The sequence below is a fragment of the Lissotriton helveticus genome, chromosome 6 (assembly GCF_964261635.1).
Source record: "Lissotriton helveticus chromosome 6, aLisHel1.1, whole genome shotgun sequence".
Lineage (NCBI taxonomy): Eukaryota > Metazoa > Chordata > Amphibia > Caudata > Salamandridae > Lissotriton > Lissotriton helveticus.
In genome coordinates this window covers 1,259,039,501-1,259,066,568 of record NC_136067.1, presented here as the reverse complement: position 1 = coordinate 1,259,066,568, position 27,068 = coordinate 1,259,039,501, and the positions used below count along the sequence as shown (strand labels likewise).

At 42.4% G+C, this 27,068-nt stretch overlaps 1 protein-coding gene across 1 annotated transcript in view; it reads right to left on the bottom strand.

The window, feature by feature from the left end:
• Positions 1-27,068, bottom strand: part of IGF2R (insulin like growth factor 2 receptor) — a 1,933,894-nt gene that overhangs the window by 1,580,423 nt on the left and 326,403 nt on the right. The window contains exons 10-12 of the mRNA XM_078648980.1: positions 17,989-18,092; positions 13,157-13,315; positions 10,649-10,798 (exon numbers count right to left, since the gene is read on the bottom strand). Of these exons, the coding sequence (XP_078505106.1) occupies positions 10,649-10,798; positions 13,157-13,315; positions 17,989-18,092 (413 nt within the window). The remainder of the gene's footprint in view (positions 1-10,648; positions 10,799-13,156; positions 13,316-17,988; positions 18,093-27,068) is intronic.

Below are 27,068 nucleotides of genomic sequence, written 5' to 3'. Positions count from 1 at the left end.
GACTCGCAAATCTTTTATAACAGTTCTGGCGTCAGCCGTTCGCTGGGGCCACATCCATATGAATCTCGTGCATGAGTCCACTGCGACCAAGATATATTTATAGTTACCATCCCTTTGTAAGGGACCGCAGTGGTCTAGATAAACACAGGCTAATGGTTTATCCGAGATTAGAAGGGGCGTCTGTGCTGGACGTCTCACAGTTGATACTTTCATTTTTTGACATATTTCACATGCTAGAACATAGTTCCTTGTTTGTCTTCTCATTTGTGGCCACCAGTATCTCTGTTTTAATAATGATACAGTGGCTGAGACGCCAGCATGGGTAGAAGCAAGCCCTTCGTGTGCCGCTATTATCAGTCCTAACCTATTTTCCATGTTTGGAATTGCCCTATCCCCCACTCTAGGGATTCGAGCAAAAGGAACATTGTTTGTATCAGTTATGTATGAGTATTTTACTGGAAAGCCTTTAGGGAGTGGTTCTATCGAATCCTTTTCTGAAGCGCTGACAGCTTGTAATATTTCGCTGTCTATTTTTGTTTTTGACCGGGTGACGGCAGCTACGGAAGCCGTTTGCACAGCTGCCTTCGCGGCCTCATCAGCCAATGAATTCCCTGCAACGTGAACGCCATCACGTTGATGACTCAGTGTATGTATCACGTGAGTCTTTGGTAGTTTTTTGTAAAAGAGCTACTTGTTCCCAGAGCATTTTATGCTTGATTGTGCCACCTTTCGCATCCTTGAAACCATTCTGAAGCCAGATCTGCAAGTATTCATTATAAGATTGAACGCAATAATACGAATCGCACACTATGAGCGTGGGGAATTCTCGATCGGTATTTTCAAGCGCCATCTTGAATGCTAGTAATTCAGCTCGCTGAGCTGTACAATCTCCTAGGGATTGTGTTTTAGTGAGGGTTGGTTTAAATTTCCCTTCGTGCCAACGACCTTTAATAATCGCGCACGCAGCACTGTAAGCTTGTTTACCCCCTACTGCGGGTTGTGCTGATCCGTCTGTATATATTATACAGCCGTAGTCATCTAGAGGCAGAATTTCGGTTGGCGGAGGACATTCAAATTCATATTGGAGAAATTCTTGTGTTTTTAAATAAGGATCAAATTCGTACATCACGTCTGTTGCAGCAAGAGAGTTAGCCCATTGTACCCATCTTGGATGGAGTGCTTTAGCATTTGGAATGCTTGCCTTTGTTACCGCCTCTAAGGCTGGTATTGGTGTCACGATTATTATTCGTTTACCTTGTGCCAGGGCTCGTTCTTTTGCTATAGCTGTCTGTGTTGCTGTAAGAATTTTTTCCGTTGGGCTAAATTTCATTTCAGCCTTAGTGTACAAGTGTGATTTGAATGCAATTGGTACCTTTTCTCCCTCATTAGAGGTCAGGTATGTGAATCCGCATCTCCCTGGGATGACTCGGATCACAAGGTTGCGTGTATTATCACGGGTTTCTAATTTTGTCTTAATTAGCATGTCTGTTTGTAAGGATCTCAAAATTTCTGTGTGTGTTTGAGTCCAACTGGATCTTTTAAAGTCTGGTTTAATTAGATCGTAAAGGGGTTTCACCCTTTCTGCGTAATTTGCAATGTATGTTCTTCCGAAATTTAGGAAGCCTAAAATTGACTGTAGGTTTTTTAGTGTTTTAGGAGCTTGGATAACGGCACATTTCTCTAGGAAATTGTCTGCCAGGCTTTTGCCTTCACTTGATAGCTCATATCCTAAGAATAGGACCGTCAGATGGGCAATTCTGGACTGTTTGAAGTTGAATTTGTAACCCTCTGCAGCGAAACCAAGTATTATGGTGTTCACTCTTTTCAAGTGAGTTTCCAAGTCATCATCTGTTAAGTAAATGTCATCGACATAAGATAATGCTTCATCATCATATAGTTGTAGTAATTCTGTTACTCTCGCTGAGAATACCCCCGGGCTGTTCTTGTACCCCTGGGCTAACCGACAGAATTGTTTTTAAGTGCCATTTACTGAGAAAGCTGTTAAATATCTGCTCTCTGGTGCTATGTTTTGACAAAAGAATCCATTGGAGATGTCCAAGGTTGTTTTGTATTTTTTGCGCACTATGTTATTCATTAGTGCAGCACTGTGTGAGTTTTGCACTGCAAAAGTTTTGCAACATGTGTTAAGGTGTCGGTAATCCAAAACTAGGCGATATGAATTGTCTGGTTTGGAGACCGGAAACAAAGGATTGTTCATTTGTGAGGTGCAAGTTTCAATCACCCCCTGGTATTCTAGCTGATCTAGTATTTCATTTACTTGTTTTTTAGCTTCTTGCTTAATTGGGTACTGCCTTTGTGCAGTTGGTTGTGATTTTAACTGGATTTTGTGAGGAGGAGAATCCTCATCCCATCCTACATGATTTTTATATAAAGCAGGTGCTAAGGCCACTGCCCACTTTCTAGCAAGTGTATATTTTTTATGAATCGGCATTTGATTCGAGAAGGCAGGCATAATTACTTCTTCGCCATGAGGGCACTCCCTGACAAACTCTGGTGGCCAGTCTTTTTCAGCTAGAAGGATGTCATAACCCTTGGAGAGGTTATCCCAAAATAGTCCCCTTATTTTCCTAGTCTTATCTCCCTCTATACGTAATGTTATCTCGTATATTTTGTGGGGCTTGCTAACTCTGGTATCTGCAGTTTCCACTTGAAGGTATTCATTCGTGTCCACTGTCTCCAGATGATTCATAAGGACTTTGCGAGCTATGCTCACCTCTGCTGCGCTGTCTAGCATTGTCTGAGCCCACTCTCCGTTTTTCAGTTGTGTCCTCAGTATTCTCGGCATTGTTAACTACCTTGATACTGGCTACCTTCTTTTTTGGAAATTGTAATTTCTTTTTTAGCTGAGCAGGTTCCTTGTCTTTGGACTTGGCGTGCTCTTCTGATCGTCCTCTTCTTTCCGATTTCTGCGAGGAATTCTGAAAAGATTGAGAGGGACGTGTATCAATGTCTTGATATCTATCAGGTTTTTTAATATTATCCCTATTTCTAAGGTTATATCTATTCCCAGAGGGGTCACTCTGTGGTGACCTCTGTCTTTGGTTTGGAGATTTCTCTCTTCGCCTAGGAGACCTTCCTCTGGACTGGAATTTCTTTTCTTTAGGATTGGATTGTTTGTTTCCATCCCAGTTCTTTTTTGGTGAATTATTATTATTAAAAAATATTTTTTCTGGACTTGTAGTCAGTTGCGGTTTTACTGGTATTCCACCTAGACTATCTCTGCCTAGTCCTTCATAGGATTTTTCTATGATTCTGGCAATTTCAGCTGGTTGGTCTGCTATATCTGTCTCTTTTAACCTCTGGCGGATCGCCACGTTTGCTGCTTCACCTTTTATGTTGGCTAATAATATAGCCGAGACCTGCTTGAAGTCTTTCAGTAATTTCATACCAAGAGTTAAAGCAGGTTCTGGACCGTATTCATCTTGAATTTGTTTTAGCACATCTGGTATCACCGAAATGGATGGAACACCGTGCGTTTTTGTATAGATGGAAGCAAAGACTGTACCCCAAGTGTCACAGTCCTCAATGTGTGGTGCGATTCCCATTGGGAGACATAGTCAGAATCCTGTGTTTTTCTAATGGGGTGGTGTCAGGAAACACCGCCTCTATTTGGGTAATTTTCTGTGCCAACCAGAATGGTATTTGTTCCCGTTTAGCTGGAACTTTACCTAGGCAGGATTGGATGTTCTGTGGTGTAATTTTATTTGTGTTCCCCTGGTGAGGGGTCAGCTGTGGTAGTTTAATCGCTGGCTGAATTGTTGAAGTCCGCATTACATACTGAACTAATTGTCTGTGAATTTTTAGTAGTTGTTTTAGCTGTATTAACAGCTCTGCTGCAGGCATTCTTTCGATGTCTGGATGTGGTGTGTATCCGGCTAAGACCGGCCACGTTGCTCCTGGTCTTCCTAAAGGACCGAGCCTTGTAATGTGATTGTTATGTTTTAGGGCGCCATCAAATAAGAGCAAATGCTCTTGGAATTTGAGTGGTACTTCCACCTCCTCGAAAGGAGTGTACGTTTCAGGAGGTTCCTCTACTTTGTAATAGTGGAAGTACTTTGTTACAGCATTTGCTGCTGGAAAATGTATCCATGTATAGTATACCTCTGTCTGCCGATATTCGTGTGCCTCAATTACGAATATGACTGTGCCACCTCTAGGTGTCAGTCCATTTTCTATAAGTTTTAAGGTTATAGATCTCCTTTTGGCGACCTGGATGAGTATTATATCCGGGTCTGCTGTTTGCATGGTAGCATCAGCATCTGCTATTTCAGTAGCTAATCTAATTGCCTCTCTTTCATCATCACTCTCTGCCATTTTACAGACAGGATGGTATTATGTTTGTTTGCAGATCAGGTTTCTTATGGAAACAGAGATTAGATGCACAATATTCTGGAACTGTTTTATCCTTCAACGTTGACTAGACCAAGAACCATACATAGGAGTTCCCTCCTGCGAGGTTTTGGAGGATATAATAACCTTTCACCCACTCCAGACGTCTTTGGAGTATTTGGGAAAAGGGGTCTGAGTGAGAAAGCACGACTGAGTTACTCTAAATGTCTTACGTTAGTTTTATCGCCCTTTCCAAACGCGTTGGGCGCCATGTAGTGTAGCTCCTATTTTCCCAATAGGCTCTGCGCATTGGAATAGTACCTACAGCAGTAAAGGCCTAGGCCAGACGTTAACTAGGTCTACTACTGTCGAAACTAGACTTAATTTTTGGGTTTGCCAGCTAAGCTCAGAGTTCGCTAGAAACTTTCTCGAATGTTCAAGGAAGGATTAACTCCCCTGATTAGACAAGAAGGGATTTAGTTTCTGACAACCATAGAACATGACAACTTTGCTCTCCCCTAATCAAGAGTCAATCTCAAGAGTCGTGTGAGCACAAGGCAATTATTTTACTCAGTCAGTACGTGCATTCTTAGTCTCATCAGAATGTAGAGAAAAGGAAGAGACGGGCGTGTTCAATAAAAGATGTTATTTATTGATCAGTCTCTTTTCTCGTACAAGAGAAATGGATCGATATTATTGCAATACTTATAGTTAAGTAAAGTGCATACATTAGAAGCAATAGTATAAAATAATATTGTAAAAACATTGATATGGTTTCTGAGCCATATGATGTTTAAAATGATTAAAATATATTTACATACACATATACATTTGACTAAACGTACTCAACTGGTGTTTCTAAATACGCCTACCCCGTGTACCTGACCTAAGTCTAATGCGTGGGCGGGAATAGAAAGTTACAGTTTAAGTTAAGTTTGTTTTTGCCAAGTGAATAACTAAAGAATTCTCTAGGAGGGGTTATTCAGTTCTGTACCTGGAATTTAGGATGGATGAGGAATAGTATCTCTTTCTCTGCTCTCGATATTCCAGGCTGCCTGCGAGGGCTGCCCAGAAGCGCCGGTGCTGGGTCTCTCGGCTTGAGATAGCAGCGCGTCTCTCAGCGCGTCAGGAAGGCGGGGCTGCTGCCTGCGGGGTCTGCTTCTGCTCTCGGCTTCGGCAAGTATGGCTGCTCCGTCTTGTCACCACGCGTGTGTTTGCATAGGGCAAGGTCGGCAATATTTATACCTTAAAGGTGCCGAGATTGACGTAAGGATGGACATAGGTACGTCAATAAAGATGTCATACGACTTGCTCGTTAGCACATTCTTTTGCAAAAGTTCTCTGTGAAATCAAAACAATGGCCGCACGGATTTTCCAGGTTGTCATAGGTTTGATTTGTTATGAGAACGTCGTATGCCTTATCAGGGGCTGGAGGAATGTCGCTTGTCTAATTAGATCTCAAGCGTTATGACCTAATCAGATAACACGTTCCTGTGCCGTAGTGTGACTGCGTCAGATAACGGTATCTGCATCATGGGGGATTTCTTGCCTCATGGGCTGACTGTTAGTTAACTAGCTAGGTAGTTTAACCAGAATAGGGTCAGGAATAGGGGGATCGATTCAGAACCTATAGAAATACACGACAAGGAAATGGGATTGTGTAAGGACGAAGACTCAACCCTCTCTGCTGCATTGTGGCCAAACGCTGATTGTGTCCAAACGCCAACAAGGGACACAAAGAGTTAATAAAAAAACCTTCCTCCTCGTCACAGGAAACCCGACGAATGGCAAAGAAGGGACCAGCCAGATAAGGCGGGACAACCCACCTTAAGGGAGGAGACGCGGGAGGACGAGGCGAGCAGCAACGGGAGGAACCCGGAAGATGCCACGGAGCTGGACCTGACAGATCAGCGGTGGAATAAGGAGCCCCGGGCGAAGCCAGAAGAGGAAACCACGAGCAGAATCGAGGCCAAGGGGGAAGACGTGGAAAGCTGGTCGGGGGACTGGTGGACGCCCCTGGAGGTTGCAGAGAAGCCGCCGCAACTCTGGAGAGTTGCGGCAGATGCAGTGAATGGTCGTGTAAGGGAGGGAGGGGTGGAAGGGAATGCCGGTGTGGGAAATAACCCAGGGCATCCCCAGTTTTAAACCTACCCTGATGCTCGCACACCTTCCCCACACTGACTTCCTCGTGTCACTTCATATTTCCATCCCCGTATCACCTCGTATTTAGCAGACTACCTCGAATCCATTTTTTTTATGTATCGAGCAAGGAACCTAAAACGGCTGTAGTGGGAAAAAGGAAGAGGTCCTATAACTCAGCCACCCTTGCGCTCTAAAAGCCTAAAGCTGGCAATTTAGCCCTGATAAAGGAGGATTAAAAGAACCAATAGTTCATTGGTTATTTTTCCCTTTATTTATGGTTTGTGCACTTCGGGTGTGGGGACGGTAAAATCTGATAAAAAGAACATACAGCTGATTGAGCGCTCTTCCCGTCTCTTTGAGCCTACCGGGACGGCTGTCCCCAGACTGGACTTGGGCGAACGAAGAGGAAAGCAACAACTAGAAAAGCTGACTCCGATCTCAAAACCACCTGACCATCTGCAAAATTCCATCATCACTAGATCATCTATACTGTTGACATCCACTGCCTTAAAATATCTTATAGAATTATTTAATAAAAACCCACCATTCAACCAACACTCCGGCCTCCTAGTATCCATTTCCGACCCGCCCTTAGGCATCGTCCCACTAATAATAGTGCTAAAACCTACTACACCATGAAAGGGATGTAATTGGCACGAAATGTGGGTTATCAATTCAACAGTAGAAAAACAGGTGTTCATTTCAACAGCATTGGTAATAGTGTATCAACCCTCCATTTAGTACCCTTGAAAGTTAAGGGAAGTTGGCAGAGTGCTTGCCATCATCCCAGCGGATCAGTGTTATTCACATTTGATCCAAAAGTCTCGACTTCTATTCATACTATTAGCCATTACCATATATCTTTAATACTTCTACTACTGGACTGGAATTATAACCTGGATTACTGCTATTGGATTAATAACCCACACTTTGTGCAGGAATTAGCTTCCTCACTGCCCTTTTCTTCGATTTTATTTTTGATTTGGAACACTTTTAAATGTTCTCCTCTTGCAAGTCCCTGTCTACATACCGGTTTTTGTGTTCTCCTCAGTATTCCAGAAGTGCTAATTAGCTGCTTTTCTCCGCCTTGCTATCATCCTGCCATATTTCTTCCTTTAAGACCTATCTTTTCCCTGCATCTTAGTTCTTGCCTGCTTCTTTTGCTTTGTCAGTCTTTCCTGTACTAGCGCCAGGACGCCCTTTTGCTGGGGCATCTGACGGGCTTTATAAGAAACAATAACAAAACCTTTGTTCTACTTTAGTGCAAATGGTTGATTGACATTCGGACATCTGAATGCACCAATGTGAGAGTGAATGCCTACTACGATTTCGATTGAAGTCATCTCTAGGAATAGATGGAGGAAATTTGCTTATATAGAGATAGTGGAATTACTTCTTGCCCCTACTAAATTCCAGGAAGTGGCAGCAATCATTTCTACTGTTTGTATGCACTTTTTCGTTCTCTCAAAAGACAGCGTTACGTGTCTCAGAGAACTCATGTCATCAGTTCTGCAAAATATTATTCTAAACAGTACAGAATAAGTGTGGAGTTTGGGACAGCCCACCTTCAGCCATTAGCATTCATGTGCATTTCATTGTTTGTCATTGTTTGAATGGATTTTCCATCAAGGTCAACACAATTGTTGGATGGGTACATTGTACCATTATAGTGTTCCCATTATTTTCTGTAAAGGGAGATGAAGTTGTCTGTTTCTCAGATTACATACAGTGAGTGCTCTTGGATTTACTTTAACACACAAAAACATTTCAATCACTGGTGTATATTATGTTTAAGAGCATGCTGCTAAGAAAACAAAAAAACGATCCTGTGAACAGCAATCACCCTTGTGTGACTGTTTGATTTACTTTGCTGTCATGATTACATGTTGTCGGGTCTGCAGGCTTTTTTTGTTTACAAAATAAAGATGTGGATGCATATAGGCTTTCTCAAAGATGCTACCTCTAATATAGCGTTTCAGGTTTTTAACTTTTTGGTTTAAATCACTTATTACTCATTTGAGCGGTTTTATTTATGGGTAAGTGTCAGTTACCACAAGAAAACAAGGATATTCAAAAACGCCACATAGAACTTAATATTATATGATAATATAATTAAACAAGAAGTTGATGTTGGGATTCTATTGTGATGTTCCCAGGTAATTCACACCAACTGATTATAAAAAGATTCCCCTTAAAATGTAATTTTACAAGTCTGGAATCAGCACTATAATTATGGATTACTTTCACCTAATGCGACCATAGTGGGAGGTTGTTGGTATATTTATAATAATTAACTACAGCGTCTACATCTTCTCCAAGTTACACGTGCTGAAGATGACGTTTGTTTTGGTATAGTTTAAACTCCAAATAACGCTCCAGTGGTAGAAAATTGCAATTTGACACAAGTATTGACATTCAGAAGCATCATAAAATCTATAAAGAAGAACTGACCTGGAAACATGGAGTCAAAAATAAGTCTCTTCCTAACTACAAATGGTTTAAATATATTAATGTCATTAAGTTGTGCCATACTTGTGGTAACAAGTGAGGAGAAACATCTCTATCGAAATGGTCCTTTAGTATGCACCGAGGATCGACATACTTGCAGCGTGAGCCTGAAGTGCCCACCTGTCCTAGGCATACAAACCTTAGGTCAAATGAGAACTTGCACTAGATATTCTGCTGTAGCCACGAGACTGGCATGGGGTATCATTAGAATGGTCAGTATACTACCTCACTTATTTCTGTTGTTACCAGTTTCATTGTTGATTTCCCACCAGCGCACATAAAAATCCACGAACACCTTGTGTGACCTTCACAACAGCTTCAGTCAGTCCTACATTTTTAATATGTACTACATAGTTGAAAAAACGGACATGCATAAAGCTGTATTTTTGTGGGCAAGTTTTAGCTGTGATTGTTCTCTCTTGTTTTATCACTCCTGAAGACTAGCAGCATTTGTTATAAGTGAGCTCAAATACTTCGGAGGCCAGTACAAACTTGGAAGTGGACGGTTCTGCTCACGTTGACCACAAATCATTGAAAAACGTACCACAAGAGAACAACAACTATTAATCATGGTCTGCTCTTGTCAAGTTGACCACAAATCATTGATAAACCTACCACAATAGGGAAAAATAACTAATAATCAAGGAGCGTGTACACAGGTGAACTTGAAAAAAGCCCTAAAAAACAAATGACTGAATACATTAGGTGGAGATACTTTAAACTGTAGTTAGCAGGATCCCTAGTGACAAACCGCTGAAATGTTATCACTTCGGATACTTTGTTCGCTTTACCTCCTGAGAGTTTGAATGCCTGTCTCCTAATGGAACTGAAATCTACTCTTAAGGTTTGCTACATGAACCTTTAGAGCACATGTCTGTATCTTACCTGCATATGTTGCTAATCAAAAAGTATTTTCTATAATAATTTTATTTATTTGACAAACTGTTTTTGATGGTCTGGTCTTGCTTAGCTAACCCAGTTTCTGTCTTTTCAACACCATTAAAAGACAGATTTATTTTGCCACTGGAGGACGGCCAATGGCCACAGTAAATTAACACAATTATGTTGTCTTGTAAAAGCCAAAAGCAATTTAAATATTAGCCATTTGTTCCTGGTTCTCATCGGACACTTCTTCCAACAGTACAGATAGGAATTCCTTCTGAACAATTAATAGCTAGGCCTCGATTCCATTGTATGTCTCAATTGGTCTAAGAAATGGGTTCATTAGATGCCTGGCAGAAGACTTAATGAGTTTATGTACCATGCTTTCTTGAGATCATGAATTTGAATCCTTGGAAGGCCTTATGTTGTTGGTCAAGGCAGTACGATAAAATGAGTACTAGTAATCTCGGTCATTACATTAAGGTGTTAAATGAATATTTAACGGTTTATATAAAAAAGGTTCTTTTAATTTGTGTATTACTATTAATATTATTTTATAAGGTAGACTTGATCCTTTTTTAGGCTTGCTGTTGGTGCTTAGTTACAAGAGCTTGCTAGATGTAAAAACTACGTAACGAAACAGGTTACTTTCTAGGGCAGAGCGAGCTCTTTGAACTTATGGGATTAATAACAGATAACTTCTTTCTCTCCGATATAAAGATCTCGGAACAGCTGTGATCACAAACCATTTTGAATCTTTACTCACCCACTAAACATATGGCAGCTTCTTCGGGACACCCCTTGGCACCTCCTTCCTGAAGCACGTTATGGCAGACATTGATGAAAATGTGTTTTCGCTCCGTCACAGTGCTGCTATCCACTGTCTCCCAATTAAGAACAGATTCAGCGCCTGAGTCTGGGATCAAGAGTGTTCACATTACTCAAAATATAGCCATTTATTTTGATGATTAAGCCATAAAATACAGTCACTTTTGGCAATGGGGACAGGAAAATGGGGAGAGGAGAGTTTTGCCCTGGCAGATAAAACCTACACCTCAGACCAAGCAGGTAAGCAAATAGGTTCTCAACTTTAAAATGTGAGGGCTAAGCTAATGGCGTTGCCATCACTTGTTTTTTAAAGCATAGTGAGAAGCATACATTTTTTTTTACCAGCAATGCATACCATGCGGATGCACTGATGCCAGTCTTGGAATGTTTTGTTTTTATGCAAAAAAGTTCTAAGATGGCTAACTGTACGTCGTGACAAATGCACACATGCAGGTGGCCATTTTGTAACAGTTTTTCTGAACGAAAAAGCATTCCAGGATTGTTGTCAGAGCGTACGCATGCATATGCATCTGCACACACTGGCAGGCTTTCTCCGAAAGTGTATTTTGCTGTCCCAAGATGGCTAAAAGCAGTTTTGAAAAGTAAATCAAATTAACTCAAAAGTAAAAGATGCAAGGAAAAAACTAAGGCAGGAGTGTACAGCTTTCAGCCCTTCTAAAACACATGTTTTAAAGCGGAAAGAGAAGAGGTGGGGGAGGAACGGAGGAAGGGAGGATGAAAACAAATCACTTGGGAGAGCAATCGCAAATGACTGGCGGTTGGGTAATGAAAAGAAACAGAGAAGTGGAGAGCTGGCAGGGCAAAAGAGGAACGGGAAACAATAGAAGAGTGGGGAGGAGGGGCAGAGCAAAGGCGGAACCAGAGGAGGATGAAATGCAATGAAAGAGAGGAGGGGTAGGAGAGCAACTGCGAAGTGGAAGGGTAATGATAAGCATGGCCGAAAGAAGGGGGCAAAAAGGTAAAACAAGACACACAAAAGATAAATTAAAGCACAGGTACTCCTATGGCACGCTGAAAGAAATAGAAAAAATAGATCCCTGATTGTAATCAGTGGAAGGACTCAAGTCAAACAAACAAACACTGCAAAAATGCTATGCTCCAGGGGATGAGCAAATAAAAGAAGAGAATGGAAAGCCATTGAATAAGAAGCAAAGAAATGAGATTGACAAGAAAGGCAAAAAATCATACATCTCTTAGGCGCTCTACTCAAACGTATTGTAGTAACAAGGTCTGTGCACCGGACTAAAATATCAGTGCCACCACAGCTAGTCTGCAAGTAACCTGCGATGAGAGGGATGCAGCCACTCTGACTCAGACGAGGGGTATATTTTGGGTACCCAGTAAACATCAATGGACAGTTCTGATGCTAATAAAAGAGTAAAACATTTAAAGCATTGCTAGTGGGCTCACATAACTGTTAGGTGCACAGATAGAGGTCCAGAAAATGTACACATTTTGAAAGCCATTCAGACGACTTTGTATCCTACAATCATTTTCCTTTAATGTTTCAAAATCACGAGGTGTAGCTGCACATGGTTTGGAGAGGCCACTTTGAGGAAGAAAGAGCTGAAGATACTACATGAGCCTATAGAAATGTAACTTAACTGACGCCAGGACAGCTTGAGGATATTTTGGCTCGACCTCATCATAGAATACAGTAGCACAGATAGGATATGATAAGAAGCTGCTTCATTGGCCTACATTAACCTGTAATGAGAACGGTTAAAGATAACCCAAAGTTGGCTACTCTTAGGGATTGAAATTTGAAAAATAGACTAACCTGAAGGGATTGAAAGGTGGCGTTAGGAATTTGTGCTCTAAATTAATGCCTTGTAATGTCAGAAGTAAGACCATAGAAACGCAAACTATACATCAGTAGGAAAAAAAACTGTTGGGACTTTGAATTAAAATTCTCAGAACACGTATAGAAGCTTTATGGTTTCCCATATAGTTAATACATTAGAGGGTCTGGTGTGCTTTTGACAGAGTCAAAGGCCTAATTTTACTGTAGGATACAAATAATTTCATACGAGTCACATTACTTCAGGAAAACAAGAACTGCTAGTCTAAAACATAAGATAAAAGTGTCAAGCTAATGAGCATGCTTTAATTGGCACTCATGATATTTTATACTAAGAATGAATAAATATTAGGCATGATCAGTCTGGAAATCAAGTGGACGAAGTGACCATAACAGTGCACTTTGAACACCATCTTCATAAATATTGCATGCTATGCAGAATAATTGGTGCATGCTGACGTGTAGATGTTTGGAATGTAGTTGAATGTCCAAATGTGTTTTACAAATGCATTTACTGACAAATCAAACACTTTGCAACACATCCGTAATATCAACTATACATCACACATAATTTTAGTACAAATGGGCATGCAAGGAAGAAAAAAACACCAGTAAAGTTACTACCTGAATAGCGAATTAATGGCGACAAATTGTATTGTTTTTTCTTGTCCACGACTCTGCAGTGGAGTTCTTCTTTCTCACAGGCATATTTGGTTTTCCAGGTGAATAAATATGTGCAGTCCACCTCATCAGAAAACTCAGGAATTCCTTTACCATCATTACCTTATACATTAACAAAAAGAAAAAAAAATCTTAAACACCACACTTATATAGATTTCTAAGTAGCAGAAGCATTTTATTAGCCACAACTCCCTCCCGCCTAACCTTTTATCACTTCTAGTCAAAACCATCACACCAAAACCTTCCTTTTCAAAAGAAAGAACTGGTGTGACGGTTTACCCTATGCAGCAGAAAGGATCCGAGCAGCATACACATGCACACACATATTCTATTTATTGCAGACACCTCTGTATTATCAGCTGTAATGAAGAGTTAGTTTGCAGGCTTGGTGACAAGTTATGCACAGTTAGCGGGTTGTTAAAAGACAGGTTATAGAAGAAACTAGTTACTTATCTGTAACTCCAGTTCTCCTGCATTGGTATCCTAGACTCACATACTTGATTCACTCCCCGTCGTCAAGTTGGGTATACCGGGAACTTATAAAATAGCAAGAAACAGTGTTAAAATGTACATAGGCTCAACTACAATGTTTGTTCAGTAGCACACCAACCTCATTTTAAAATACATTAACTTCAGCCAATGAGTTTTAAGAGCTGAGCTCTCTACTTCCCCTAGAGGCAACCACGGCTCAGTTATCCAAGCACAAGTATAAAGGATAGCAGGGGTGTTTAAGCGAGCCTCTGACCAAGGAGAGAGGATTGCACCTATGAAAAATACAAAAGATGGATAACTGGAGTTACAGCCAAGTAACTTATTTCTTTCCCAGCACTGGATAAGCTTAAAGAAGGCTCATCTTTAATAGAAAAGGATAAGTAATATTGCTTGATCAACTGAGGCATCTCCAGCTACATTCAGATCCAAGTAGCAGTGCTTCTTGAAAGTCTGCCAACTTCTCCATGTTGTAACTAGGACTTTCTAAGTAAGTCGCAGAGCAGAGTGCAGCTGTCGCTGACCTGCCTCTGGTGGAGTGTGCGGTCACCCTACCTTTTAGGGGCTGCTTGCTTTTACAGTGGCAGAATATAATGGGTCATACTCTGCCTGGGCGCACAAAAGATACGAATGGTTGACCAGTCATTCTGATGTCCTTTTTTCGGTCTACATAAAACTCTAAGTACCTGGAGGTACACAGTGATTGCAGTGCCCTCATCGCTGATATTCATGGATTCTGAAATAAAAGAAAGCAGTATGACCAGGTCATTTAGGGGAAATTAGGGGCATGACGTTTGGGTTGATGCATAAAGGTACCTTGCCCTTAGTGAAATAAAAAATGGTTCTATGATTGTGAAGGCTGAAGCTCATCTATTCCTGTTGCTGAGATTAAAGGTTGGCGAATTGCTGACTTCCATGAGAGAGATACTTGATTCAGCTTTGTGAACAGCTTCAAAAGTTGTCAAAATTAGCTGGCTAAAAACACTATTCAAATCCCATGGAATTAGCAGCTGTTGATCTGGTAGAAAAGCTTTTAATAAAACATCACCAACCTTCTGAATCTTGAGAGCTCTAAGTACACCCTTAAAAATGAGTATTTCAGGCCTTCACTAGTGAGCTATAGTAAGAACGCAGTAATTGGAGCTTTTAAACAGAGATGGTGTTCAACCATTTAGACTGATGTCATACACAGAAGCGCTTTCATTTAGAATTTTATGTTTGTGTTGTAGCTGGGGGCACATACCTGCAACAGTATTGCCCTGCAGTCAGGAGATATGTTAAGATGTCCAAATTGTAAGTGGTCAGGTATCAGGGAGTGAGGCTTAGTGACTTCTGGCCGTAGTGCAGGAACTAGCTATTGTGCTGTTTTTTATTGCAACATTTATATAGCATTTAGTCATGGAATGTGGGGCGCTGTAGCGCTTGCCTTTGTTGTGATTGTGTATAAGATGTGTTCCCATGACATGCGTGATGACCACGGAGGTGTGGTTATTGTGTTATGGGACGTAGCACTCAACAATGTGATAGACAAAAAAGTGTGAGAGATGAGCGCAGTTTATGGTTTTTCAGTAAACTGGCAGCTTTGAGCAACTCTGCAAACTCCTTTATGGTGTTTTTTATGATCGTAGGCCCCATAGCTGGTTATTCACCGATTGTCCATTCTGAGATAATTTCTTTAAAGTTTATGGTCCTCATCAGGCATAGGTTGGAGGGAGAAATAGTGGAAAGATATGTTGGGATATACTTTGTTAATATATTATCATTTCTTATTGTCATTGTGAGATGTCAAGTAGCAGTCATAGTATGTAGCTTGTCGGACCCTGAGGGGTGAACTAAATGAGCCTTTCAATCACTAGCAGCATGTGGCAATTCTCTTCATTTATTCTATCCGTGTTCAGTTGGTAATGAGTGGTTTACTGCTGTGGATTGGAAAATTATTGTGAGACATACATGACCAATAGCAGCTTTGTCTTGGAATCAACCGCTAAGCATTAGGGTATTATTAGGAGTCAGGAGGATTATATATTGTATTATACTGCAATTGTATTTATAAAGCACTTACTACTCCTGTCAAAGCATTGGAGCGCTTTACAGAGGGTGGCAAGGTCCTCCAGAATACAAGATTAGTAGTTAATCCAGTGGTTACTGGGATTAGTGTTGTGCTCTCAAGAAAACTGTTGCATGCCTTTACTCAAATTTCTTTGTGGTGGTTCAAACTGACAAGAGTAAGGTGTGATCATTACTTGAGGTGAGGGGATTATGTGAGTTCATACAGACAGCTGGTGGGATTAACAGGCGAGAAAGAGAACATTTTATATTGTTAGGTTGCAGGTATGACTTTCAAAGGAGAGGTAGTAGTTTTTAAAAGTTTTAAATTAAATGATGGCAATTGGCAGAAATACAGTGGAATATTTGTAAAGCGCCTTAAACACGAAGGCGTTAAAGTGCTTGAGCCAGTAAGTAAGAGCATCCATGGAGACCAGAGAGTGCAATCACAGAAGGGAAAAATTCCAAGGAGCCATATTCGCAATGTGTACCGGCAGTGTTCTATAATTTAGCCGCTGGTACAGAGGAGATACCATCCCCACCTGGCTTTGTGAAAACTGGGATAGGTTACCTTCTTGAGAGATGAGGATAATCTGAGCAGTCTTGTAGAAGTGTACCAGTGGAATGCTGTTCTGAAAGGTGCAATCCCTGGATGGTGAAGAGCCAAATAGACCATGCAGAGCGATTTATAGATCACCCGCTTCCTGACTGGCAGCCAGTGGAGGGAGCCAATGCCTTCCCTCCCTCAGAGATGTTCAGGCACATGCAGGACCAGGGGACTGCTGCATTCTGAATGGCCTGAAGTCTATCCAATGAGGACTTGTTGATGTTCAAGCATAAGGTGTTACAGTAGTACAAGCGCTATGTGATTAAGGCGATGGCAACTGCCACTCTGAGTTCAGCTGTAAGAAGGGAAAATATCTGGGGGGGGGAGGCATATGAATTGAATAGGGTGGGGCTAAAGAAGGACCCCTACAGAACCCCACATGGAAGCTTTAAAGCCTCCGCTCTAAGGGGGAGGGGAGTCATAAATTGAATAGGGTGGGGCTAAGGAAGGACCCCTACAGAACCCCACATGGAAGCTTTAAAGCCTCCGCTCTAAGGGGGAGGGGAGTCATAAATTGAATAGGGTGGGGCTAAGGAAGGACCCCTACAGAACCCCACATGGAAGCTTTAAAGCCTCCGCTCTAAGGGGGAGGGGAGTCATAAATTGAATAGGGTGGGGCTAAGGAAGGACCCCTACAGAACCCCACAAGGAAGCTTTAAAGCCTCCACTCTAAAATTCTCACAGTCCGCTATTTGGACCCTATCCTCCAGAAAGGAACCAAGGAGGTCCAGAGCAGTATCACTCACCCCTGTAAGGTGTAATCTTTGGTCCAGGCAAGATGGGGATATTGAGTCAAATGCCATTCACAGATACATTACCAAAATAGCGGCGCTCCCTTGATCTACTTCACAACTAAAGGAATCTGCCACAGCAACCAGCTCCACCTCTGTGCTGTGACCACTCCTGAACCCATTCTGTGACGGATCTAAGCGCCTCTAGGAGAGGATAAACTCAGCTAGTTCCAGTTGATATGTTTTTCAAGCATTTTTGCCAGTGCGGGCAGTAAAGAGGTGGGGCGAAGATTTTTTAGGTTTTCTGGGTCCCCATTAGGTTTCTTTTGAAGGGGAATAACTACTGCTTTCTTCCAAAGACAGGGATACACTCCCATCGTTAATACCCAAATAAAGAATTTGACCAAAAAGGTCACAATCTGATCCGGGGCGAGCTGAAAAACTCTAGGTGGGCGGATGTCATCAGGTGAACCCGATTTCCTGTTAATTATATTTTACTTGCAAGGAGGAAATGCAGATAGAACTGTGGGGGAGTGCCAACCAGAAGAGTCATCCACGTTAACCGAGGGGAGAGGACCTACTAAACAATGTTGTTGGGCCATTTTAACACTCTTCTTTCTTTTTAAATTAACAAGGAATTTCCAGCCTGACGAAGGGGAATGATTCAAGCCTGTGAATTCAATCTGGAAAACCAATATTGGAGAAGTACAGGTTTATTACTTAACATTTATGATCTTGTCCTTGCACACATTCATGTTACTGTATACATTCTTTCAACTGTTTAGCTATACAAGTGCTACTTGCTGACATGTACAATACTTTTCACTCTTCATTTAACCATTGCATATAAAGTTCCCATTTTACCAGTGGTGCACGAACTCAAATACAAATGCAGTCCTCACCTGCCATCTTATCACATACAAAGTTGATGACCGTCATTCTTTGGAAGCCTGAACTGCAGGCATCTCCTTCTGGGTATGTTAGAGTAAGATCGCCATCCGAGTACCTATAGTTTAGACAAAAAAAGGACACTTCGCATTAATCTAGTGGCCGCAATGTGCTTGAGATTTTAGAGAGAAGAACCATTCTCATGCTACATAAACGTGCAACCAAATAAACCCTAATATTCAATACTGTGCAATCATTCTGGACCAACTCAGGATATAGCTTTTCATGTCACCACTTTGAATACTAACCACACCTAGTATAATGTCGAATTCAGTGTGCTCTTATCAGAAGACCTCTTTTTGAAATTGTTGCACTTATCTCTCCACTATTGACAGGTCTTAGAATAATAGATAACTTAATGGTGGATTGGCCCTGAGACTACCTATGTGGGAGCTATCGAAATCCAGAAGGTTAAAGGAATCCTTAAAGATCTGCACATTCTTTACAAAGGACAACTATGGCATTGTGGGGTGTTGTGAGGTCCCTTAGCGCAACCACTATGGTTATCCCTCATTTTCAGCACTATAAAAATTAGGATGTGTCTGCTTTGCAATGTGGTACGTTGCACACTTTATTTCATGCCATTATTTTGGAAATGCTCTACAATGTTGATGGTTATTATTTGCTTCCGGGGTTTCGGTCTGTACATTCTCCAATGCCGAAAACCAAACATCATCACGTATTTGTGTTCGGTCAGCAATAGCTCCCAGGCTTTCTTAGACACAACATGTTAGCACATCTTTGTAGCTTTCCACTGTACAATGTTTATTTTATAACCCAGAGCCTGCAGTGTTTAGCTGAGAGAGGGCAAGTCCAGCAGAGCTCACTGGTCCTGGAACAGATGCCCTCCGGGGTACGGGGTTCGTTGCTCCCGGAGATCAATAATAATAATAATAATAATAATAATAATAATAATAATAATAGTCTCCCGACGCATATATTGCAAGGAAAGGCTTAGCCCACTAGATTTACATAATGGTGGCACTATTTGTATTGTACAGTTTCATAATAATGATCACTGTGTTGCTTTCAATAATCTTATAATAATCGCAATACACTTGTTTCATAAAAGACTACTTTAACTGTCTGGGTCTGGTTTACTGTTTTGCTATAGACTTGTGAGAGTGAGTCAGTAAACGAAGAGCGATAATCTGTTTTTCCACGGTTCCCTGAGGAGACTCGAGTGTCATGCTTTTGGGTAGCCACAATTACCAGTTGCTCTGTAAGTCTAGGAGCACATGCAAGGTGCTGTGAGCTAGCCAGGAATTTGATGAACCCGATACAAATTTGGCAGAGTGACTCAGTCCCTGCATACCGGACGTTCTGGTGTCCCAAGGCACAGTTCTGTAAAAGCAGAAACCCTAAGACAAAGATATGGTACTGCATAAGCACTCAGGAGATGACCCAACAAGAAAACACACCTTGATAATGGATAGCACCCTCCGGTAATTAAGAAAGGTCAGGGTTTTTAACACTAAACATCCACAAGAGGCATCACTGATGTATGAGGTCACAGCAGAATCATAAGAAGACAGCACTTGTGCAGTTTGACATAGTGCCACTCAGGGTGAAGAAGGCTTTTGTCAGCCTGAAAATCAGTGCAAATAAGAAAAGGTTAACTACTTTTGGTAAAAATATTTCTGGTGGTTAAAATATGCTCCTGCAGATTATTTACCTCTTGAATATCCTATTGGTGCCAGAATGGTTCTAGAAAGGTTTCCATAGTTTGGTGCATCCAGACAAATCAGATTTCATGCCGCACCGTAATACAGCCTTAAACCTGCGCAGAGTACATGGAGTGTTGGGCAGGGCGTCAACTATCCAGGAACCGGCGGTGCTGATGTCACTGGACGCCACCATGGCGTTCGACATGGTAGAGTGGCCATACCTGTTTGCTGTACTAGGTAGAAAGGGCTTCGGGCCCAGCTTTGTGAGTTGGATCTGGCTATTGTACTCAAAACCAATGGCTCAAGTAGTGGTGAACAACCGCACATCAACAACTTGTCCTTTGCGCCGAGGCACGCGTCAGGGGTGTCCCTTGTCCCAGCTATTAGCCTTGGCCCTGGAACCCCTAGCGGCATGGAACCGTAGGGATCGGGTGATCAATGGTATGCGTTGGTCAGTGGATTGGGAGGATAAGATATCCTTATACGAGGAGGATATCCTGTTGTGTTTGACTTCTCCGAGGTCCTCCTTGATATGTTTATTCGATATCCTTGCAGTGTTTGGTAGATATTCCAGCTTCACTATCAATTGGATTAAATCTGTTGTCTATGTCCTACAGGGGGAATCTCCTGTCCTTCCAAGGAATTGTCCACTTCAGATAGCGTCTGGCGGTTTTCGATAATTGGGCATCTTTATCTCGCTAAGTCCTATGGTCCGTTTCGCACGCAACCTCCTGTCGCCTATACAAAGGTTGAAAAAGGACATCAGACACTGGAAATCTTTACCCCTCTCACTGTTGGGTAAGGCTACCCTTTTGAAAATGATGGCCCTGCACCGCTTTCTTTGTGCCCTACAGAATTCAATGATCCAGTTCCCGCATCATACTTTAAGGAAATAGAGAGTCTTCAGAGGGATCTTCTATGGGATGGGAAACCCCGGATTGCTTTAACTAAGCTTAACCTGAACTGGTATGACAGAGGCATTAGCCTCCCAGACATTAAAAAGTATTATTGGTCAGACCAACTGGTTGCCATTAACCAAGGGACCTATGGCAGCCCTGGCGATTGGGGATACGCCATGGACAGATGGCTCCTACCCGGGGGAGATTATGGCAGAGCACTATATTCTAAACCTGGTAAGCATCACTTAACCAGACCAACTGCACGTGCAGTCCACATCTACATGTAGTAAATAAATATCTGGGGTGGGATGGACGACTTACCCTGGCAACCCCTCTGTGGAACTCCCAAAAACTGGGGAATTTGTGGCAAACGAAGAGCTTTGATAAATGGGACCTAATATGGATTTCCCAGATCAAAGAACTCAGGGTCAAAGATGGAATCATCCCATTCATCTCGGTTCAGAAACAATACAGCCTGGCAAACACAGAACGTTATAGGTGTCTTCAAGTCCGGCATGCCCTCCAAACCCACCTCACTTTGAGGGCCATCCTCCCTCCCCACTGGAAGATAGGATACTGGACGGTCATTTGCCTGAAAGGGCCACCTCACTGATATATAAAAAGCTAATTAACAACATGGAGGACCCACTTAAATCGCTCAAAGAAAAATGGGTAAGGGTCGGCCTTGAGCTAGACAAGGAAGACAGTCAAGACGGAGTCTCTTCCCCAAGGGAGGTGGCAATCCAGGCACGACTACGATTGGTGCAACTCAAAATTCTCCACAGGGTATATATAACTGGCCCCAGGTTGGTGCACATGGGTAGAGCAGAGAGTGGGGAGTGCAGACGTTGATGTGGGAAAGAGGGCACCTTTATCTATATTCTATGAGAATGTGACTACATACAAACGTATTGGGTTGCCATACACCGCACACTCCGTGAGGTCCTAAAGATTGACTTGCGCCCAGAGGCGCGACGATGCCTATTAAACATTTGGGAACTGACAGACCTCACCTCATACACTAAGCAATGGGTAACATTGGCAGTAATGATCGCAAAAAGGAATATAGCGCAGAACTGGGGAGCCCATCAACCACCTATGATAGGAAAGTGGAGGGAAAATTTAGACTGGTGCATATTCCGCGAAAAGTCAGTTTATATAGCCAGAGGATGTCCCAGGAAATGGAGCAGGGTCTGGGGGCCATGGAATTCATACAGGGGAAACATTTGCACTCCGCCGACACCACTAAAAGATGACGAAAACCATACACCTCCCCCTAGGTGTTGTGCATTCTACACTGTGGAATGAACCTCTGTGAACTAGTTCAGATGCTTGATATGTATACTGTCTCCTAATTATGTATCAAAAACGCTTGACATGTCAATATAGTTTAATAAAAAGATTTAAAAAAATATATAAAGGGTTCCATAAAAATAGCTCCCCAACAATGCGATGTGTCTCACATGGCTTTTGCCATAACTTTGCCCATCTAGTGTGTGAAGACACAGACCTAAAAGGCGCCGACATGCATGCCGGCATCGGTTCCTGGTGTTTTCGCATCACATTGAGGTGCATGGAAAGTAACCAAGAAAATCAACCATAATCATATATGTTATGTTTGCATAACTTAGGATGTTATTAATGACAACACTAATTCCCGAGGGAGCACGGAAGATGGAGAGGGATCTACATGAAGATATACTATCCACTGAAAGGAAAATGCTACTTACCACAGTATGCATCTGTTCTTGGCATATAGAGCTGTAGAGTCATATGCTTTAGATTAGATCACAATCTGGTGTTGGGTTCACATGTTTGCACTTTGTTTTTCTTCGAAGAAGTCTTTCCAGTCACGAGGTAGGCGGCGACTTCTTTCAGTGATAGTGCGAATGGGCATCAACTCCATCCTCAGATTGTTTTGCCATAAGGGTGATGATGGAGTAAGAGTAGTAAAGAGATGTCCATGTATAATGTATCCAAGTAAGATAATACTGCAACAGATAAAGATTCCCGGGGAGGAGGTTGGGCGCATATGATTCTACAGCTCTGAATGCCAAGAACAGATGCATACTGTGGAAAGTAGCATTTTCCGTTCGAGGCATATGAGCTGTAGATCATATGCTTTAGCATAGACTATACAGCAGTTATCTCCCAAGTGGTGGCTAACCTGTAGCTGTTACAGTGGTTTGAAATAGTGTTTGTAAAACTGCCTGGCCCACACTAGCTTGCTGTTTTGCTAACATCTACACAATAGTGCTTTGTGAAGGAGTGTGGTGTAGACCATGTTGCAGCCTTGCAGATGTCATCTAAGGGTATATATATTCCCTAAGAATGCCATAAAAGCCCCCAGTTTGCGTGTAGAGTGCGCTCTAGGGGGAATTGTTAATGCGAGTTTAGCTTTAATGTAGCATATTTGAATGCACTTAACTATCCACCATGTAATACCTTCTTTTGATATGGGATTGCCCTTAAGCGGTAGTGCAAAAGCAACAAAGTTGTTTTGTTTTCCTAAAGGGTTTAGTTCTTTCAATGTAATATAGTATGGCTCTTTTGACATTAATGTGTGAAGAGCAAGCTTTGCCATGGAGTCTGGTTGAGGGAAGAACACGGCTAACAACAGACTGGTTGATATGAAAGGCAGAGACTACTTTGGGTAAATATTTGGGATTCGTCCCAAGAACCACTTTGTTTTGGTGTATTTGCAAAAATAGATCTTGTACGGTTACTGCCTGAAGCTCACCAACTCTTAAGAGATGTGATGGCTAAAAGCAAGGCTACCTTTCAGGTGAGAAATTGTAGGTCACATTTGTGTAAAAGTTCAAATGGTGGACCCATTAGTCTTGTAAGAACTATATTAAGATTAAGGAAGCCTAGGGGGAATGATTCTTTTGAGTCCTTCAAAGAAAGCTTTGATAGCGGGCACCCGAAACAAAGACAAGTGCTGTCTGTTTTGTAGACAAGCAGCTATTGCAGCAAGATGTAAGCGTATGAATGCATATGCTAAATTGGAACGCTGTTGGGGTAAAAGATAGCAAATTATGTTTTGGATTGAAGCATCTAGTGGACTGATTTGTTTGTACAGTAAATTACAAACCGTTTCCACTTAGCTGCGTAGCATGCTCTTGTGTTAGGACGCCTAGCCAATTCATACAGTCTGGCGGAAGATTACGGGAGCCAAACTCTAGGATTTCAGGTGCCAGATCGCAAGGTTGAGATGACGGGGATCTGGATTTATTATCTAGCCATGGTTCTGAGTGAGAAGCTTGGGGGAGAGGTGTAATTTTTGGCGAGGAACTACTGATAGTTCCATTAGGGTTGTGAACCAGGGTTCTCGAGCCCATGTGGGAGCAACTAGGATCAATGTCAGGGAATGCTGTTTGAGCTTTCGCACCACTAACAGAATTAGCGGGAGAGGTGGAAAAGCACAAGCAAATTATCCTGACCAATTGATCCATAGCGCATTGCCTTTGGACAATGGGTGTGGATACCTGGAGGCAAAGCTTGGGCGTTTTGCGTTGAGGTGTGTGGCGAACAGATCTATTTCTGGGTAGCCCCACATCTGGAAGAATGGGAGGAGAACCTGAGGATGTAGTTCATTGATCTGTTGTATTTGACGACTGAGCAGATCTGCAATCTGGTTGTTTACTCCTGGGAGGTGTTCGGCAAGGAGATTGATTTTTTTTAAAGGTATGGCCCATCTCCATATGCTTTGAGCTAAGTGTGAAAGCTGTCGAGAGTGTGTCCCCCGTTTTTCTATGTAGTACATTGCTGTCATGTTGTCTGTATGAACTAAGACAGCTTTACCTACTAGATACAGTTCAAAAGCTCTAAATGCTAGAAGAATTGCTAGTAGTTCCAATGGTTTATTTGGAGTTGTTTTTGTTGTACATTCCACATGCCCAGAATGGTATGTTTTTGAGGATGAGCTCCCAACCAGTGAGCGATGCGTTTGCTGTTAGCACTATCTGTGGAACCGGGTCGACGAATGGCCGCCCCTTGGAAAGGTTTTGTGTAATCCACCACTGCAGAGAGCGATGAGTGCAGCCGTCCAGCAACAGTAGATCTGTCAACTGACCTGGAGCTTGGTTTCACTGAAGTGCTAAACATTCCTGTGGGGGATGCATTTGGAGTCTTGCATGAGGAACAATTAGAATGCAAGAAGCCATCATTCCTATCAATTGCATGAACACTCGGACTGGTAGTGAGTGTTGCGGCTGAAATTGTGATATTAGATTTTGCATGTTGCGTATCCGGACTGGGTTGGGATATGCTAGAGCATTGCAAATGTCTATTGTGGCTCTTAGATACGCTTGCGTTTTGGATGGCTGGAGGGGAGACTTGGTAAGGTTTACGGTGAACCCCATGTCGTGAAGCAGTTGAACTGTTTTTTTGCGTATGGTGTATGCAGCTGTGTTGTGATCTGACTTTTATTACCTAGTCCTCTAGGTAAGGGAAGACGTGAATGTGTTGTCTTCTTAAATGAGCTGCGACTACTGCCAGACACTTGGTGAAGACTCTGGATGCTGCCGTTACCCCAAACGGGAGAACTTTGAATTAAAAATGTTGTCTGTCCACCACGAACCTAAGATATTTCCTGTGAGCCGGGTGAATGGGAATATGGAGGTAGGCGTCCTTTAAATCCAGAGTGGATAGGAAGGCGCCTTGCTGAAGCAGTGGGAGAAGCTGTTGGAGGGTGACGATGTGGAAGTGGTCTGACTGAATGTTGAGGTTTGGCTGTCTGAGGTCGAATATATATTTCTACGAGAGAGAGAACCTCTTGTTTTAAGAGGGTGAGATGTTCTGGTGACATTGCATGTGCTCATGGAACAATAGTTGGGGGAGTGCTGGTAAGTTTCAGGCAGTAACCATACTGGATAATTTGTATTACCTGCTTGTCTGAGGTGATCGACTTCCAGACAGGTAGGAACTGTGAGAGACGTCCCTAGGCAGGAGTGGAATGATCAGAGGTTGTGGAGGAAAGTCACTGTTTGTTGGCAGGGGAAGTGTGGGTGGAGTTACCTCTGCCTCTTCCCTTATTGTTGTTTCCTCTGTAGCCTCCTCGAAAATAACCTCTGGAAGAGGGGGACTGGTTGTTATCTTTGTAAGAGGAGGAGGGATTTTCTGTGGAAACTGTTTTTGAACCACCCCGTAAAAGGAGCGGCAAAAGGAACCTCTGGTAGTAGGGAACTGTAAAGCCCTCATAGACTTTGCAGTTTCAGTGTCTTTTTTCATCTTTTCCAGCGCGGTATCGACATCTGGTCCGAAAAGATGCTCCTTATCAAAAGGCTGATTAAGTATGGAGGACTGTATCTCCTTCTTGAATCCAGAGATTCTACGCCAAGTGTGTCTGCACAATAGCACACTAGTATTAATGGCACGCGCTGCTGTGTCTGCTGCGTCTAGTGCACATATGATATATAAGTGTTGGTGATGAGCTTACCATCCTGAATGAGGTTGTTAGCTTTGGTTTTGTACTCATCTGGTAAATGTTGCATGAGTTTTTCCAACTCATCATAATGAGCCCTATCGAGCGTTGGCAATACGCCAATGATTTTCAGCCTGTGAAGCCACTTTTGCCTGAGGGATCAATGAGTTTTGACTCTTTGTCCGGAGGGGGAGCCTCACCTCCTGTTTGGGAGTTAGCTCTCTTGCGGGTGTTGGACACTACAAGAGAGTCTAAGGGCAACTGACCATTTATGTAGGCAGGATCGGTAGGAGCGGGCATGTATTTTTTGTCTACTCTAGGTGCGATTATTCTAGCTCTAACCGGGTCCTTGAATACCTAATCGGTGTGATTTAACATGCCCTTGAGCATTGGTAAAGTGTGAGTAGACCTTTGTGAGTGAGTTAGAGTCTCAAGAATGAAATCCTCTTGTAGAGGTTCTTTATGGAGCTCCACCCTGTGGTATTGAGCAGCCCTGTTAATAAGCTGAACGTATCCAATGTTGTCATCAGGTTCGGAGGGACTGGAGGGATATAGGTCGGGATTGTTGTCTTGATCTGGATCTCTATCATAATTTTGCCAAGGGTCAGTGTCCTGTGGTATATCCTTATCCTGCAGCACATGGTGCTCTTCAACCCCATCCCCATCCCATAACCTTCTTCTTGTGGGTCAGGTGAAATTGGAGGTGGTGGTGAATTTGATGGTATAATGATCAAAGTTGGGGTAGGAGGAGGAGAGGAAGGTGGAATGTAAGGGGGAGAAGGGTTAGTATCCATGTCCATTTTTTAAGATGTATAGGGGAATCCTCTGTGAGATCCAGCTTCTGTGTTTTTTAGGAAGAGTGGCATGTATGTGTTCAGTTTTAGGGTTAATAACCAGTTTCTTTTGTTTTGGTTCATCGGACCGAGGCTCTTTGGATAGAGCATCCTTTTCTTTAGGGGTTGATTTTGTCGTCAAAGATTTGGGCTGCGAGTCTTTGGGGGTCTAATGTTTTTAATCAGAGTGCTTAGGTTTAGTCGGTTTCA